This window comes from Glycine max, chromosome 15, assembly GCF_000004515.6.
Source record: "Glycine max cultivar Williams 82 chromosome 15, Glycine_max_v4.0, whole genome shotgun sequence".
Lineage (NCBI taxonomy): Eukaryota > Viridiplantae > Streptophyta > Magnoliopsida > Fabales > Fabaceae > Glycine > Glycine max.
The window spans coordinates 10,085,101-10,101,255 of NC_038251.2; the positions used below are offsets into that span (position 1 = coordinate 10,085,101).

Sequence of the window (16,155 nt, forward strand, 5' to 3'; positions counted from 1 at the left end):
TTGAGTAATCAACTAATTTACTCAAATAACTTCTAATAATTAACTAAATTAATTTTATATCTAGTACCCTCACAAGCTTTTTAGCTTGAAGAATACAATACATCAACATTAAAGAAGAAAGAGAAAAGAAAAGAAAAAAAAAATCTGAAAACATGAAATATAGCAAAACATGTTGGAAATATATTGGTCAAAATAAAAACTTTGAGAAATCTTCGACCAACTTCGATAGTTTCCAAGAGTCCAAAGCAAGCATCAAAGCTTGTTGGCAAAAACTTTGGTGACGAAGGACAAGAAATTGTAACTGACACGCTCGAAGAGGTACCACAATGCGGTGGCATAAACGAGCACCGCAACCGCTCCACGCCAATTCATCTACAACACCACATCAGCAACTAAGCCTTTGCCGAGAACACGATGAAAAGATGAGAAACTAAGACAATGTCAAGATTGTTAGAAGAATGAAGAATGAAGGGTTTAGAATCATCAATGGCAGCCATGGCCATGTGAGAAGAAAAGAACCAACCAGACATACATCCGAAAGGTTCCCTTAAAAAAAGATGGTCAACCTAGTTATATAAGAACTTAATCATCAATGATATCCATGGCCATGAGAGAAAAAAAAGAACCAACTAGGCATCCAAAAGGTCCCCTTAAAAAATGATTCATAAGGGGGTGGCGTTATATAAGAACTTAATCATCAATGACATCCATGGCTATGAGAGAAAAAAAAAAATAATCAGGCATCCGAAAGGTCCCCTTAAAAAATGATTCATAAGGGGATGACCTGCCCAATTATATAAGAACTTAATCATCAATGACATCCATGGCCATGAGAGAAAAAAAAAAAGAACCAACCAGACATCCGCAAGATTCCCTTAAAAAACGATTCATAAGGAGGTGGCCTGTTATATAAGAACTTAATCATCAATGTGAACCACCCGATATGGGACTCGCAACACGCCTCCTCAAGTCAAGGCTGAACGCCACAAAGCAAGGGCTAACAACACTATCTACACCACCAGGTAGAACCAGAAATAGATTCAATAGAAAGCAAGAGACACGAAAGCAAAAACTTCTGATACCATATTAGGAATGAAAGAAATGGAAGATAAATAAAAAAATAGTTTTAGGATTCATTCAATTTATTCATTCATCAAAATATTACAAAGTTGATGTATTTATACAAAGATAGAAAATAACTAACTTGAGTAACCAACACTAACTTACTCAAATAACTTCTAGTAACTATAACTTGAGTAACCAACTAACTTACTCAAATAACTTATAGTAACTAACTAAATTAATTTTATGTCTAATATTGGCCCACCCAAAATTCATGTCTTGGCTCCGAGGATTCCTGCATCTTTTGTTAATATTGGCTGAGAATTCCTCTTACAAAAAACATGCAAGGTATTAATGCCAAATGCAATTTAACAAATCATAAAATATGTCCTTAACACAACAAATTAGTAAACAAGTCCATTATCATTCAATACGTCTTCAAGTAGAACTAGCAAGAAGACAGAAGCACTTTCTAGTGTCTCGTAAAACCATCCTACATATAAAACCTACAAAAAAAATATTTTTTTCTACACAAAAGTATCCATGCCATGTGTTAGGAACTTTGAGCATGCAATTGCATACACATTCATAATTATTGAAATATTGTCTTATCTTGAAAATTTTTTATTGCAAAATTTATTAATAATCCATTTATAATCAAAATTATTTAAAATAATAATAACACGAATAATTAATATTATTCTAAAAGTCAATATTAACACTAACATAAATAGTTAATAAAAAATCATTTCAAACAAAATAAAATTAATTAATCTAACTTGTCCCATATTAGATTTACAAATAAAACATGAATAAATGTTTTTCATTAGTTGGATTATATAATTTTGAAATCAAAGACTTAGATTTTTTTTTTCGTTTTCTTTTCGAATTTGCCCCCAGTTGATCCTTCTTTCATCTCCACCCAATAAAAATCACGGCAAGCCTCCAACCATTACTACCAAACTACAGCCACCGACAAACCACTGTTGCATTTTCTCCTTTCCCTTCAGGTAAACGACACTAACCATTTAACACTCCATAAAATTTTAATATGTGTTTTTTTTAATCCTCCAATTCTCTAATAAAAAAATTATGATTAATTTAAATTCGATTAAAAAATAAATAAAATCTCAAAAAAATTATTATATTATCAATCTAACCTCTGAACCATTAAACTTTAACTTTAACATCTTGTTTGCGCAAACATTTCTTGCCCTTTCCTCTTCTTATTTTTTCAGACTCTCCAAACATTTGTGCTATTTCATTTGTTTTCTGTTTTTCTTTTTTTGCCCAAAATTTCCAATTTTTCTCAATTTTCAGAATTTACCTAATATAAAAAAAAGAAGTCGTGTCGGTACGGGATTTCGGATTGCATAAAAAAACTGGCTCAATCCCACTCAAAAATATTCTAGAAAAAATAATAAGTTTTTTAAAAAATAAATAATTATATATTACAAACACATGATAAAAAGATGAACACTAAAAATAAATGCCTATATTTTCTTTTACACACAAACTGATAAATATATTTATGTTCATATATTTTAAATAAACTCGTCCAACGGGTTTAAAATATAGTTTGTGTATGTTTTCACTATACAACAACAACTTATCCCACTAGGTGGGGTCGACGACATGGATCAACTTCCGCCATAATGTTCTATCAAGTACCATACTTCTATTCAAACCATTAATTTCGAGATCCTTTTTTATAACCTCTCTTATAGTCTTTTTGGGTCTTCCTCTGCCCTCGAATTGTTTGTCTTCTCTCCATCTGGTCTACTCTCCTCACTACAGAGTGTGTACCGGTCTTCTCTCTACATGCCCAAACCACCTAAGTCTATTTTCCACCATCTTCTCTACAGAATTGTTTGTATGTTTTCACTATAACAAAAAAAAAAATGTATGTTTTGACATAATAGAAGATATCATTTTAAGAACGGAGAATTTATTAAAGTAAATACAACTTTTTTTAGTAAATAAATACAACCTTTCTTAACAAAGCTCTTTTGTATGCATATCTTCAAGAATTCAACCTCTACTAAAAATTTTAGAGAATTAAACCGAAACAAAAAAATTCGGTGAACAAAATTATATATTACTTTTAAGCTGACCAAAATTATATTTACTATTTTTAAAAGGAGGGAATGTGATTAAATTAAACTAGCTTTCGAAAAATAGAATGTGATTAATTTTAAAAAAATAAAATAAAAAAGGGAAAAGGATTAGGTGGCTTGATTGGATGCTGAGTGGCACGTGTCGTTGGACGCACATCAAACAGAAGGCAACAAGACCCGTGTTTCTTCTCATCATTTCATTCCTTTTCCCTCGGTGGCAGCAGTAGCAAACGCACACCACAATCAAAGAACAATTTCCACTCGAAGCAAAGCGAATCAGAGATCCAAACTCAGTTCTCCAACTCTCTGATCTCAACTTCCACTTCAGCTTCACGAGCCATGGCCAACGACGATTGCTGCGCCACGCAACTCATCGACGGCGACGGCGAGTTCAACGTCGCCGGCCTCGACAACTTTATCAGAACCGTCAATCTCGCCTCCTGCGGCCTCTCCTATGCCGTCGTCGCAATCATGGGACCTCAGAGTAGCGGTGCGTTCATTCCTCCTTCGATCTTCCACTCTTGCCGATTCCGATTGCTTGATTTACTTCCCTCGAACTTGTGCTGTGATTCTTTTGTGTTTGTTGAGCTTGGATCGATTAATTGAAGTGTGCTTTTCGAGTTTAAGTATGCTCTGAAGTTGCGTGTTTTAGTTAGTGATTCGGTTTAGATTTAGTTGTCTTGAAACTTGAAAGTGAAGTTGAGTTGTGATGCATTCATGGATTAGGAGAAAGAGAATAAGCTATAGAGTGATGGCGTAAAAATAAATAAATAACTCTTATAATTGGAGATGCTATTGCTATGTCCGTTTCTGATTTTACAGTTTTAATATGTTATCAAGTTTCGTTAGCTTTCTTCTCTTTTTCTCTCGCTCTCTCTTATGGACTTGTGTGAGTTAATATTTTAATTTTTTTCTTGTGAGCAGGGAAGAGCACGTTAATGAATCATCTTTTCCACACAAGTTTCAGGGAGATGGATGCTTTCAGGGGAAGGTCGGTTTCTGAAATTATTGAGATGTTGTTTTGGGCAGAGAAAACTGAATGTCTTTTTGACGTTCTTGGTGGCAGTTATGTTTTAGACTTTTAGTTTATTGAACATGTAATTGAGTATCATGTTGTTGCAGATCGCAAACGACCAAGGGCATTTGGATAGCCAAGTGTGTTGGGATTGAGCCAAGCACAATTGCTATGGATTTAGAGGGTACTGATGGAAGAGAGAGAGGCGAGGTAATCTATACTGGATTAGAAGTTTTTTTCATTTTCTGTTATTTTCTGTCACCTAGTGAGATAAGGCTTTTGTTGTTTGTTTTATTTTTCACACAAGTGATTTTTGTCTATGTATAAAACCTGTAATGTTCACACCAGTTTGGTGATTTGTTAGTCATTTTAGCCTCCTTTAGAGCATCTAATAAGAAAGACCTGATAGTATAAGAAAATAATATAATTTCTTAACAAGTGCTGGGTTTTGACTGATTACACATGATAGTATAGTCTTATCTGATCAACTCTTATAATAATATAACACTATCTATCATCTCATGAGTGCCAGGATAAGACTTGATATTGAGTTTTTTACTGCCCTATCCTTTTTTTTCTTTTTCCCTTCTCTTTGTCATCTCTTTCAAACTCAAACTCCCATCTCTCTCACTCAGCAGTGTGCCACCCTCTCCGATCACCAGTCCTCCACCACTGGTTTCCATTTCCCTTAGTTTGACTGGGGCATGTCTAATTGCTTGGGGCTTTTAACCTTTCTACCTTACAGAACTCCTTTATAGAAAACATCTCAAGCTCTTCACTTCAACTGGGATTTATAATCAATAAAAATTTCATTGATGGAGATACTAGTTGCAGTCCTTCTTGATTTTATTCAACTCTATGCACTAGTTTTCCATTATCTTAGGAGAGTTTGGACTTTGGTTCTGCTGCAATGTTTTCTTACAAATTCCTTTGTGGTTTCTTTTTCCTCCAACTGGCAAAGGTTCTTTTTTGACAAGCCTAGTTGGAAATTCAAAGCTACCTTCAATTGTCTTGCAAGATGCTTCCCTTTACTGTTTTTTTTCTATAAATGAAAATTTCATTGCACTATTATAAATATCAATATGCCCTGACCATATCTTTAGTTGAAATTTCGAATTGTATGCTATCAGTGCCCCTTAAAGCAGGTTCTAGCTTCATTTTTACCGACAAATGCACCTGTTCTCTTTCTTTGTTGTATGTACATTAGAACTCACTATTGCCTTGCTTTCTTTTTCTTTTTTAATTATAACTCTCAGGATGACACTGCTTTCGAGAAACAGAGTGCTCTTTTTGCTTTGGCAATATCAGATATTGTTCTGATAAACATGTAAGTTTTTAGGTCTAGATTATTGCTTTATAATTGATTGGATGAATAAGATTCTGGGGCGATCCTTGAAGGCATTATGCTTGGCTATTTTAAAGTTTCTTAACAACTTCACACCCTACATTTTTGTGCAGTCCCTAGAAACTACATTGCTTAGCTGAAGTCTAGTTGGAAATGGAAATCTTTCCATCTAACTTGGTGTATTGCCTGTTTGTTCTAGTAACTTGTGTTTTAAGATGATCTTGTTTATCATCTACCTAACACTTGGTAATTAGGATCACTGACATTGTATGTCAGTGAGTGTAGGATGGAATATAATATATTCTGTAATGAGAGGTGCAAAAGGAGATTATATGCATAACCTTTTTTCGTTTTCTGTAGATGTGTTTTCTCAAAAAAAAATTCTATATTTTCTTTGGAGTCAAATTAGTAATCAGATTTAATCAGAAAATAATAAGAACACCATTTCATGGTTTATGGGAGCTTACATTAGACTTATGCAAACATTCAATCCATTTTGGACAATATTTGAAGATTTTATTTTATTCACAGGTGGTGTCATGATATTGGTCGAGAACAAGCAGCAAATAAACCTCTTTTAAAAACAGTTTTTCAGGTAGTTTATATCCATGGATTACCCTCTGGTTGGGTATTCAATATTTGAGTTTTCACACTTTGATCCTTCTTGTATTTCTAGGTCATGATGCGTCTATTCAGTCCCCGGAAAACAACATTGCTTTTTGTTATACGTGATAAAACAAAGGTCTAGAATCCTGGTCCTTTCTTGAGAATGTACACTTTTGTGATTTCATGCTATTCAATCTTTTGTCATGTTTCTGGCTGTCTATGCAGACCCCACTTGAAAATTTGGAGCCTATTCTAAGAGAAGATATTCAGAAGGTGTGATTCCCATAAAATTTGAGTTTTTCTTTTCTTTTCTTTATTGTGGTTTCTTGTATTTCTTCATCATTAGTTCTTACCATGATATGAATTCCTCAGATTTGGGATGGCGTTCGAAAACCCCAAGCCCATCTACATACTCCTCTTAGTGAATTTTTTAATGTAAGAGCTATCTATCTCACCTTTTCATGTGCCAACTGTTTATGTATATATTATGATATATGATTAATGAATCTTCAAATGAAGGTGGAGGTTACTGCTTTGTCAAGCTATGAGGACAAGGAGGACAAGTTCAAAGAGGAGGTACCCATTCATGAGATAGTGCATTGCTTTTAGAAGTTTGTGCTGGGATACTTTTTCCTTGCTCTGGAGTGATCTCTAATTTCTATTGCTTTCAGATCTGGTTCTTCTGGTTGATAGTTTTCCCCCTGAGTATTTATGCAAATAATGAAATTTTGGAAATTTTTGTATTGAAACTTTTCCATTTTGGGTTCTTTCCTTATCTCGGATATGGTGTGGATCATAGTGTTGCACTTATTCACACAGGTTGCTCAATTACGGCAGCGTTTCTTCCATTCTATAGCGCCTGGAGGTCTGGCTGGTGATCGGCGTGGTGTTGTGCCTGCTTCTGCCTTTTCTATTAGTGCACAACAAATATGGAAAGTCATTCGGGAAAACAAGGATCTCGATCTTCCAGCTCATAAGGTTCTCTATTACCTTATTTTTGGGATGGGATGTAACAATGGTTTGGTTTTCTTACCATTTTGCTATTTTATTTAACAGGTAATGGTTGCAACAGTGCGTTGTGAAGAGATTGCTAATGAAAAACTTAACCGACTACGCTCTGACAAGGTGCTCATCATTTCCTCTCTATTGTCAGTTGCTTTGGTTATTCTTAGAATCAATCATCACATGAGTGAATTTGGCTTAGGGTTGGTTGGAATTGGAGGAAGCTATTGAATTGGGTCCTGTACGAGGTTTTGGGGAAAAGCTGAGCTCCATTATTGATGCCTGCCTTTCACAGTAAGTTCCAGATGCTGGTGAACTTTTATTTAAGTTGAAGAAAAATCTATGTTCAGTAACTACTTGGTTTGCTGATTAATTTGAGTTAAGTCAACTTTTTTCTTGTCACTATAATTCCTATAAATGTTTGAGTGGTTGAAGTATAATAACTTTTCGAATTAAATTATGATGCATTTTTCATTTTTGGTTTACACGGGGAGGTCTTCATTGCTTTGCTAAACTTCTTTATCCTATTCAGAGTTTTCATGACATAAGTTTGTTGAAACAGAATATTATTAACTATTAAGAGTTTTCATGACAATCTTTCTTTTTATATGCCGATAATATCTGCTTTCAACAGATATGATGAGGAGGCAATCTTCTTTGATGAAGCTGTGAGAAATGCAAAACGAAAGCAATTGGAATCAAAGGCTTTGGATGTAAGGCTGCTGGCTGTCCCTTTATGATTTTATTTTTGAATTTTAATAGAGCAGTCATGGGCTGTTGTAATAACTTAATCCTCTCTGAAAACCTCAAGCAAACTGAAAGAAGTCCATTTTGTGTTTTTTTTTTCTTCTGTTTTTTCTTTGGGGGGAGGAGGGGAAGTGAAGTACAGCTGGGTGGATAGAAAATACTCTATATTTTTATTTATACTGCTCTGCAATGATTCTGTGCCCAAATTTCCCAAAAGGCTATCAAATAATGCAGAAATACTCTATTCAAGTGCACTTGCTTAATGATCAGAAAATATAAGTAGCCAAAAACCACCAAGGACTGTAGTACTGAAGTATTGCTGATAAGGACTTCTAAAGAGAGAGTGTGTACATAAAATTCTTGTAATTATATTCTTTTTCTTGGTGTCCACTTTTCAGCTTGTGTACCCTGCTTATACAACATTGTTAGGGCATATACGCTCTAAAGCTCTAGATGATTTTAAGACTAAGCTGGAACAATCACTAAACAATGGAGAAGGGTTTGCTTCATCTGTTCGCACTTGGACTCAGTCTACTATGCTTCAGTTTGACAAAGCATCTGCTGGTAATAATCTGATATGATTCTTCTCCATAACATGTAACTGTCTGTTGTAACTTCATATGCTTGAGAATTACTTCACAATTGAGGTGCCAATGCCAATGCTAGCTTGAGTTTCCATTTACTTTATGAATTTGTATTAGGTGTCATTTTGTCATTTTGGCCTTGATTGTTTTACATTCCCACTCAAGACTTACATGGATGTGGATATTTAAAGTGAAGAAAATTGACGAGAATCACTACTATTTTGTAGGATTTAGATCCTATTCTGCTAAGGTTTACATGATCCCAATTCCCAAGTATTTGTGTGAAAGAAATATGCGAATCTATTGAACATGATATGCAATCTTACTTTCCGTACATAGTCTTAACAAATATAAGGGCGACTTCATATGGTGAAGATCAAGGGGAAAATAGAATAGTGCTTCTGATATTACACATTGCTATGATGCTGCGTGTTTGTTAAATTAATGGAGAGAATTTATTGAGTTTGGATGATCTCACAAACATGTCACAAGAGCATATTTAAAATATGACTTAGATTGAGTTATAAGAAGAAAAGTGAGTGCATCAGCCCTCAAAGGATGCATAGTACTATGAGTCTCTTGTTGATTTATCCTATTTGTGTTTGAATTGGTGGTAAAAGATAAATTACATTGACCCTGATATCTCATGATTTTTTTCCTTATTTAGTTAGGGTTATGATTAGCATAAATAAGGGTTTGTGTTCTAGATTTTATGAACGTGACATGATTACATTGCAGTATAGCTCAAATGCTCAATTAATATTAATTCAATGTTTCGTTGTCTAAACTCAACATAGTATCAGAGTGGTATCATCCACTGGTAAATTTTTCTGATGAACTTCCAGCGACTTGCTGGCAAACTCTGGGCTGCCTTCAATTGCCAATGACCTTTACAGATAACTTTTTAAGCACCTTCTAGAAACTTTCTGGCAATCTTTCCAGTTAAATCTTCTAGTGAGTTGTCACCTCTGGTGAATTTTCAATGACTGTCAATCTCCAGCTTTGTTAATCTCTAATTACCTCGTTCAGTAGTCCTGTTTTACTAATCATATTGGAAAAAACCCAAGTCCCACATCAGCTAGAGATAAGGCCAAGATAGAATATATAAGTAGGGGACAACCCTTATCCCTTGGGCTAGCTTTTGGGGTTGAGTTAGGCCCAAACTCACATTCTAAGAAAACCCTATATAGCATTTTCAACCAAGTTTGGTGGATCCCATAATATTTAAAAAAGTTTTTATTTATAACTAACCCTAAGCAGCAGAATGAACTTATCTCAACCATGGGTAGCTTCCACCAGAATATTTGGAGATGGAATTTGAAGTGGAGGAGACACCTTTTCGAACATGAGGAGGGAGTAGCTGTGGCTTTCATGGATGAGATTAGTGCTTATCCTATCCAGTGTCACTTGAAAGATACAGTTCTGTGGAAAGCTGAACCTACTGGATTATACTCTACCAGGTCAGCTTATAGACTCCTATCAAATCAGAATACATCTGTCTCAGATGGGAGGAACTTTCAGATTATTTGGAGTTTAAAAATTCCCCCAAAGGCTGCCATTTTCACTTGGAGGCTTATTAAGGATAGGCTCCCTACTAGAGTTAATCTTCAAAGAAGAAACGTGGGTCTGCAGGAATCTATTTGCCCTCTTTGCCATGAGGAGGAGGAGGAGGCAGGCCATCTTTTCTTTCACTGCACCCAAACTATTGCTCTGTGGTGGGAAACCTTGAGATGGATTCAGGCTATTGGAGCTTTCCCTATTTCTCCAGCAAGTCATTTCAGGTTATTTTGTGAAGGTTTTGTTGTAGGGAGAAACCACACTAGATGGTGTGGGTGGTGGATTGCACTAACTTTTGCTATTTGGAAGCATAGGAACTTACTGATTTTTCAGGGTATTCCTTTTGTATCTTCCAAGGTGATGGATGATGCCTTATTCTTAGCCTGGTCCTGGTACAAAGCTAGGGATAAAGATTTTAATATTCCTTTTAACCATTGGTCTTCCAACCTTATGGAGGCCTTTGGTTAACTTGGGTCTTTAGCTGTTGGTGGGGTTTTGTGATGGGTCTATCCATGTTTTTTGGGAGGCTGGCAGCATAGCTGCTGTTGTATTTTTATTTAGTACTTCTGGTACTAATGTTTCATATTAATAATATTATATACTTTCTGCCTTCCAAAAAAAATAGATTAGTAAGCTTTAACTTGTGGGGAAGTGTTAGAATAATGTGCAGTTTGAGTAACACGTTAAATGTGTTTAGTTTTCATAGGAATTAGTATTTGGAAAGTAGAACCCATGCACTCATTGCCTAGGATATAGTCCCCATTTAGTCTATTAAGAGTCTATATATATAGATGTTTTGCATAACCTAGGACAACATAATCAATTTCACTTAAGCAATTCCATCCTATCTCTTTTTCTCTCTATTTTCTCTTTTTATCTCCCTTTAAATTCAGCAGTTTGTATTTACTTGCTTTAGAATCACTAAACTCCCACCCCTATTTGTTGATTGTTTAATAATATTTGCACTTTCCAGATGCTGCTGTAAGACAAGCTAATTGGGGTGCTTCAAAAGTGCGAGACAAACTTCACCGTGATATTGATTCACATACTTCATCCATGCGCAGTACAAAACTGTCGGAGATAACAGCTAATTTTGAGGTAATGTTGTCGTTGCTATGCAAGTGATTAATTGGTTGATCTGGGTTATGTTTTATTAATTCCTGTTATTTCTATCAGTCACTAAAATAAAAGTATCTTATGCAGAAAAAATTGGCCAAGGCGTTGACAGAGCCTGTGGAGTCTCTCTTTGAAGCAGGTGGAAAGGACACCTGGCTTTCAATAAGAGAGCTACTTAAACGTGAGACTGAAATTGCTGTATCAGAATTTTCTGCTTCTGTTGCTGGTTTTGAGCTGGATGAAGAAACAGTTGAAAGAATGCAACAAAGCTTAAGGGACTATGCAAGAAAAGTGGTGGAAAATAAAGCAAGAGATGAAGCTGGAAAGATTCTGATACGCATGAAAGATAGGTAACTGCATTTAAAGATATCTCGTCATTTATTTGGTGAAATTTGGGTTTGAATTGTAAACTGTGTTTAAAAGTTGATTGACTATTGAATATTGATGTTTTGGAGCTCAGGAGTTGGATTGATTGAAACAAGACATGAACATGATACTCTATTTTTTTTATTTTTTTATTTTTTTGCATTCATTGATGTCTTTGGTTAGGGTAGAATGCCAGTGCCAGAGTTGAATACAGAAGTTTCTGTCTGTTACAGTCATAATACTGAGTTGTTTCAGCATTTTATTATGTTCAGCTTTTATACGTAGCAAGTGTTTCCTCATTAGACATGCAGAGAGACAGAAATTTTGCATTCATTTGATTAAAAATAGTGAAAGACATAAGAAAGCCTTAGGTGAAACCATTAAAACAGGACCTTGCTTTCAATGGCTTCACTGAGATTTTGGTTTTGATTCATCTAATTTATCCTATCAGATGTGATAAGGCTTGATTATTATTGTTGTTGCTGGCTGTTTTCATAGGGTTCAAGTGGGATGTTATATTTGAAATTGTGACAAAAAGGTATCACTCAAGCTTAAAGGAAAATTTTATTGCACAGCTATAAGACCTGTGATGTTCTATCATATATGGAACTGAATGTTAGGCGGTAAAAAGCCAACATGAGAATAAAGTCAATGTAGTAGAAATGAGTGTTATGTTGTATAAGTGGACATGTTTAAACAAGATAGGGTTGATAATGAATATATTATAGAAAAGTTGGGGTTGTACCTATGGTTGAGGAATGGTAGAAACTAACTATAGGTGGTTTTGGGCATATGCAATGATGACTTGTAGAAGCCGCAATAAGCAGAGTAAATCAGATGGAATGTAGCTCAATTGCTTGAGGTAAAGGGAGACTGAGACTGTCACAAACTATAGGCCAAACCATTAAGAAAGATTTAATGGTCAATAGTTTGTAAACATGATTTGCGATAGAACATTATGACACTGTTCCATGTTTGCTGATCCTGTCTGGAGAAGGCTTGGTTGTTGTTTCCATTTTTTTTGTTTTGGAGGATGCAATGTACTGTATTTGTATTTTATTCTGTTATGATGAAAGAAAATGAACTATTCCAGATAGATGTTCAGTTTTTGGATTAGTTTGGTGGCTTACTGATTTCTTTCTGTAATATTTTTCAGGTTCTCTACTGTTTTCAATCATGATAATGATTCACTACCTAGAGTTTGGACTGGGAAGGAAGATGTCAGAGCTATTACAAGGGATGCTCGCTCTGCGGTAATTGATAGCAAGTTCAATGATAAAATTTTAGCTTACTGACAGATAAAATTATATTGGAAATTACTCCTTTTTTTTAGCACCATGTAAAGTAACTTCTGCTGCCATGTATCAGTCGCTGAAGCTTCTATCAGATATGGCTGCTATACGCTTGGATGAGAAGCCAGATCGCATTGAAAGTGCACTTCATTCATCTCTCATAGATAAAACTAGTGCTGCAACATCTTCTCAATATCTAACTAGGGAAGCTTCTGTAGATCCATTGGCTTCAAGCACATGGGAGGAGGTAGTATATAGTGATATTTGTGTTTCCTGATTTACTCTGTTAATGTTGTAAAAAATATATTTGATAATCTATATAAAATGTAGGTTTCCCCAGAAGATGTGCTTATCACTCCAGTGCAGTGCAAAGCTTTGTGGAGACAATTTCAGGGAGAAACTGAGTATACAGTTACTCAAGCTATTTCAGCTCAGGTAAAATCAAATCATATCATATTATATTACGAGAAAAAAACTTATACACTGACAGTGTAAAAAGTTTTACACAATCATCTAATTACAGCCCATCATGTATGATAAATTTATTGACTTTTAAAATAATTATCTTAAAGTAATTCAAACGGTAATTTGTGATTGGATGACAGTATAAAATTATTTTACACTATTAGTGCATAGACATTAAAATCATGTTATATTATATCATATGCTATATGGTATTATTATTATTATTATTATTATTATTATTATTATTCCTGTCTACTTATTCTGTTTGAGATACAATAATTAATAACCATATGCATGCCTTAACCTTTACTTGACAACTTCTCTGCACCCATTTGCTCTTATTTTAGTAGTTTTATCTATTTCTATTTAATAAAAATAGTAAATCAAAATACATTCAATCATAATTATCTTTTATAAAAAAACATATATAAAAGATTAAGTTTTAAAAATTAATAATCCTCCATTAATGTTATATCAAATTGAATCATAACAACGACTACTAGTTTCAATCCGATGACTCAAAAATGTTGAAATGAAGGTTACATAATTGAATTAGATCAATGACTATTATGAAGTTAAAATTTTAATCTGACGGTTCTCAAAGGTTTAGGTGAAGTTTACTTGTGTCTTTTTTTGGTCCTTTGTTTTCTCTAGCTGCAGACCCTATGAAAATGTCATTCTTGTCCTTTATCTTTGCTTGACACTTATCTAACTGCAGGCATACTAACAAAGGTACTATCTCATTTTCTTTTTTGGTGTGGATTCAGGAGGCCTACAAGCGGAGTAACAATTGGTTACCTCCTCCATGGGCAATAATGGCAATGGTCATACTTGGTTTTAATGAATTTATGTTGCTACTAAAGTAAATATCACTTTCTAAAATCTTTTAACTTTGATTTTTTTAATGTTTCATTGGACACTATTAAACTGCAGACTCTATGAATTTAATTATTGTTTCATTGGACACTTTTTCCCAGCAGTTTAATAATTAAATTTGTTGACTTACATGTGAAACAGAAATCCTCTCTACCTGATGTTTATATTTGTTGCCTATCTACTCGGAAAGGCCATCTGGGTACAAATGGACATAGCTGGAGAGTTTCGACATGGCACTGTGAGTATGAGTGGACTTTTACCTTTCCCGATTGTGTCAAGATTCTGTGATGGTTTTTCTGCCCAAGTGAATGATCTTACAATCATGCTATGTGCACACATACACACACTAATTAGGCCCATTGACATTTGTTTTTTTTAAAAAATTCACAACATTCTACGACGTAAGATTTCTGCTATTCACTAAATATAAATTTAATGAGTAGGATTTACTAGTTCACAATTTTATATTTGTCTAGGTTGACTTTGTTTTGTTGAATGTTACTGTAAAAGAAGCAATGATAAATAAAAGGGATGATTGAATATCAGCTACAAAAGTGACTAGCCTTGTCTGATTTTTGTTAACGTTATGGATATACTATTTGCAGCTGCCTGGACTACTATCCATTTCATCAAAGTTTCTTCCCACATTTATGAACCTTATTAAACGTCTTGCTGAAGAAGCTCAGGGGAATCAAACCCCTCAAGAATCACAAGGGTCAGCTTCTCAGACACAGATCTTCAGAAATCAAGTGCACAAACCAGATTCAGTATCAACCTCAATTTCCAATGTATCGAGTGTTGGCTTGTCTGTTGATGATAACGAATACTCAACCACAAACTTGTCTCAGAGGCGAAGAACAAACGCTCCCGAAGCTGAATTTTCATGACAAAATTCATGACAATTTGATTTGAAGACGGTTGGCATCAGATTAGACATGCACCAGTTAGGGTGACTTCCCAGATCAGTTTTGTATTATTACTCCCTATCTATATTTTACATCAATATTTTACTTTTCTTCTTTACCGTAACGTGTAAATTATCTGAGTATATGAAGGACCCCTATTTGGGTTCTATAACTACAGAACATATCTCAGTCCAATAGTGACGGAATAACAATATTATAAACTAGTTTCGCTTTATGATCACATGAAATTGACGATCGTCGTTGCTGAAAATTCATTGTACAAAAGAAATTGAACTAGTTAGATTTATTCTTAAAAGTTTATTACAATCCCGTTGTATTAGAAATTGTCACATCTATTTGAACCTTCACCTACCTCAATCACTTGTATAGATCTACTTTTATATTATAAATTTAAATATGTACTTTGTAATCGAAACTAAGCTGACTAATATCTCAATTAACTCACTTATGAGAGTAAAGTTAATTATCCGTAAAGTTTTACAGATTTTTAAATTTAAATTATTTTGTTATGATTTTAATATTCTAATTAAATCATATTTTACTTTAAAATAAAACGATTACTATTTAAAAAAAATTAAATTAGTTGTTATTATAAATGCTACCTTCAAATTTATATTCTCATATTAATTTATATATTAAAAAATATAATAGTGATTTTAATTTATATGCAATTAAATATTTGTTTAAGGAAAATGTTTACTTTGAATTTATGAAGATTAAGTGGATGTTTGGTTTATAATTAAAAATACTATGGTAAACGTTTTAATATAACTCCAAAAGATAAAAATCAAATGAATGTAAGAGTTTTGGTTTGTTGGCCAAATGACTTTTTGCCTCAAAAGTAATGCATGTTTAGTTTGTCATTGGAAAATTGATTTTGGATACATTTTTACATGTTTAGTATACTAGATAAGTATTTAGATAAGACGAGAAGACACCTGTACGGACACCTAACACAACATGTCTTATGAAATCGAATACCCTTTCAATCATTATTCGCACAATCCTTACCATATGTCTTGACCACCTAACACAACATGTCTTATGAAACCGAATATCCTTTCAGTCATGTGTTCGCA

At 34.1% G+C, this 16,155-nt stretch overlaps 1 protein-coding gene across 1 annotated transcript; it reads left to right on the plus strand.

Annotated features, from left to right (window-relative positions):
* The first annotated feature begins 3,335 nt into the window (after positions 1 to 3,335).
* On the plus strand, positions 3,336 to 15,290 carry LOC100800151 (protein ROOT HAIR DEFECTIVE 3 homolog 2). Its single transcript, XM_003546194.5, has 22 exons — positions 3,336 to 3,669; positions 4,104 to 4,170; positions 4,302 to 4,404; positions 5,451 to 5,521; positions 6,071 to 6,134; positions 6,216 to 6,281; positions 6,371 to 6,418; positions 6,518 to 6,580; positions 6,665 to 6,721; positions 6,965 to 7,123; positions 7,202 to 7,270; positions 7,350 to 7,441; positions 7,782 to 7,860; positions 8,293 to 8,458; positions 11,009 to 11,133; positions 11,239 to 11,501; positions 12,674 to 12,770; positions 12,886 to 13,056; positions 13,140 to 13,244; positions 14,042 to 14,136; positions 14,292 to 14,388; positions 14,756 to 15,290. The coding sequence occupies exons 1-22, from the start codon at positions 3,519 to 3,521 to the stop codon at positions 15,035 to 15,037; spliced, it is 2,490 nt and encodes an 829-aa protein (XP_003546242.1). The 5' UTR covers positions 3,336 to 3,518; the 3' UTR covers positions 15,038 to 15,290.
* Positions 15,291 to 16,155: the final 865 nt, after the last annotated feature.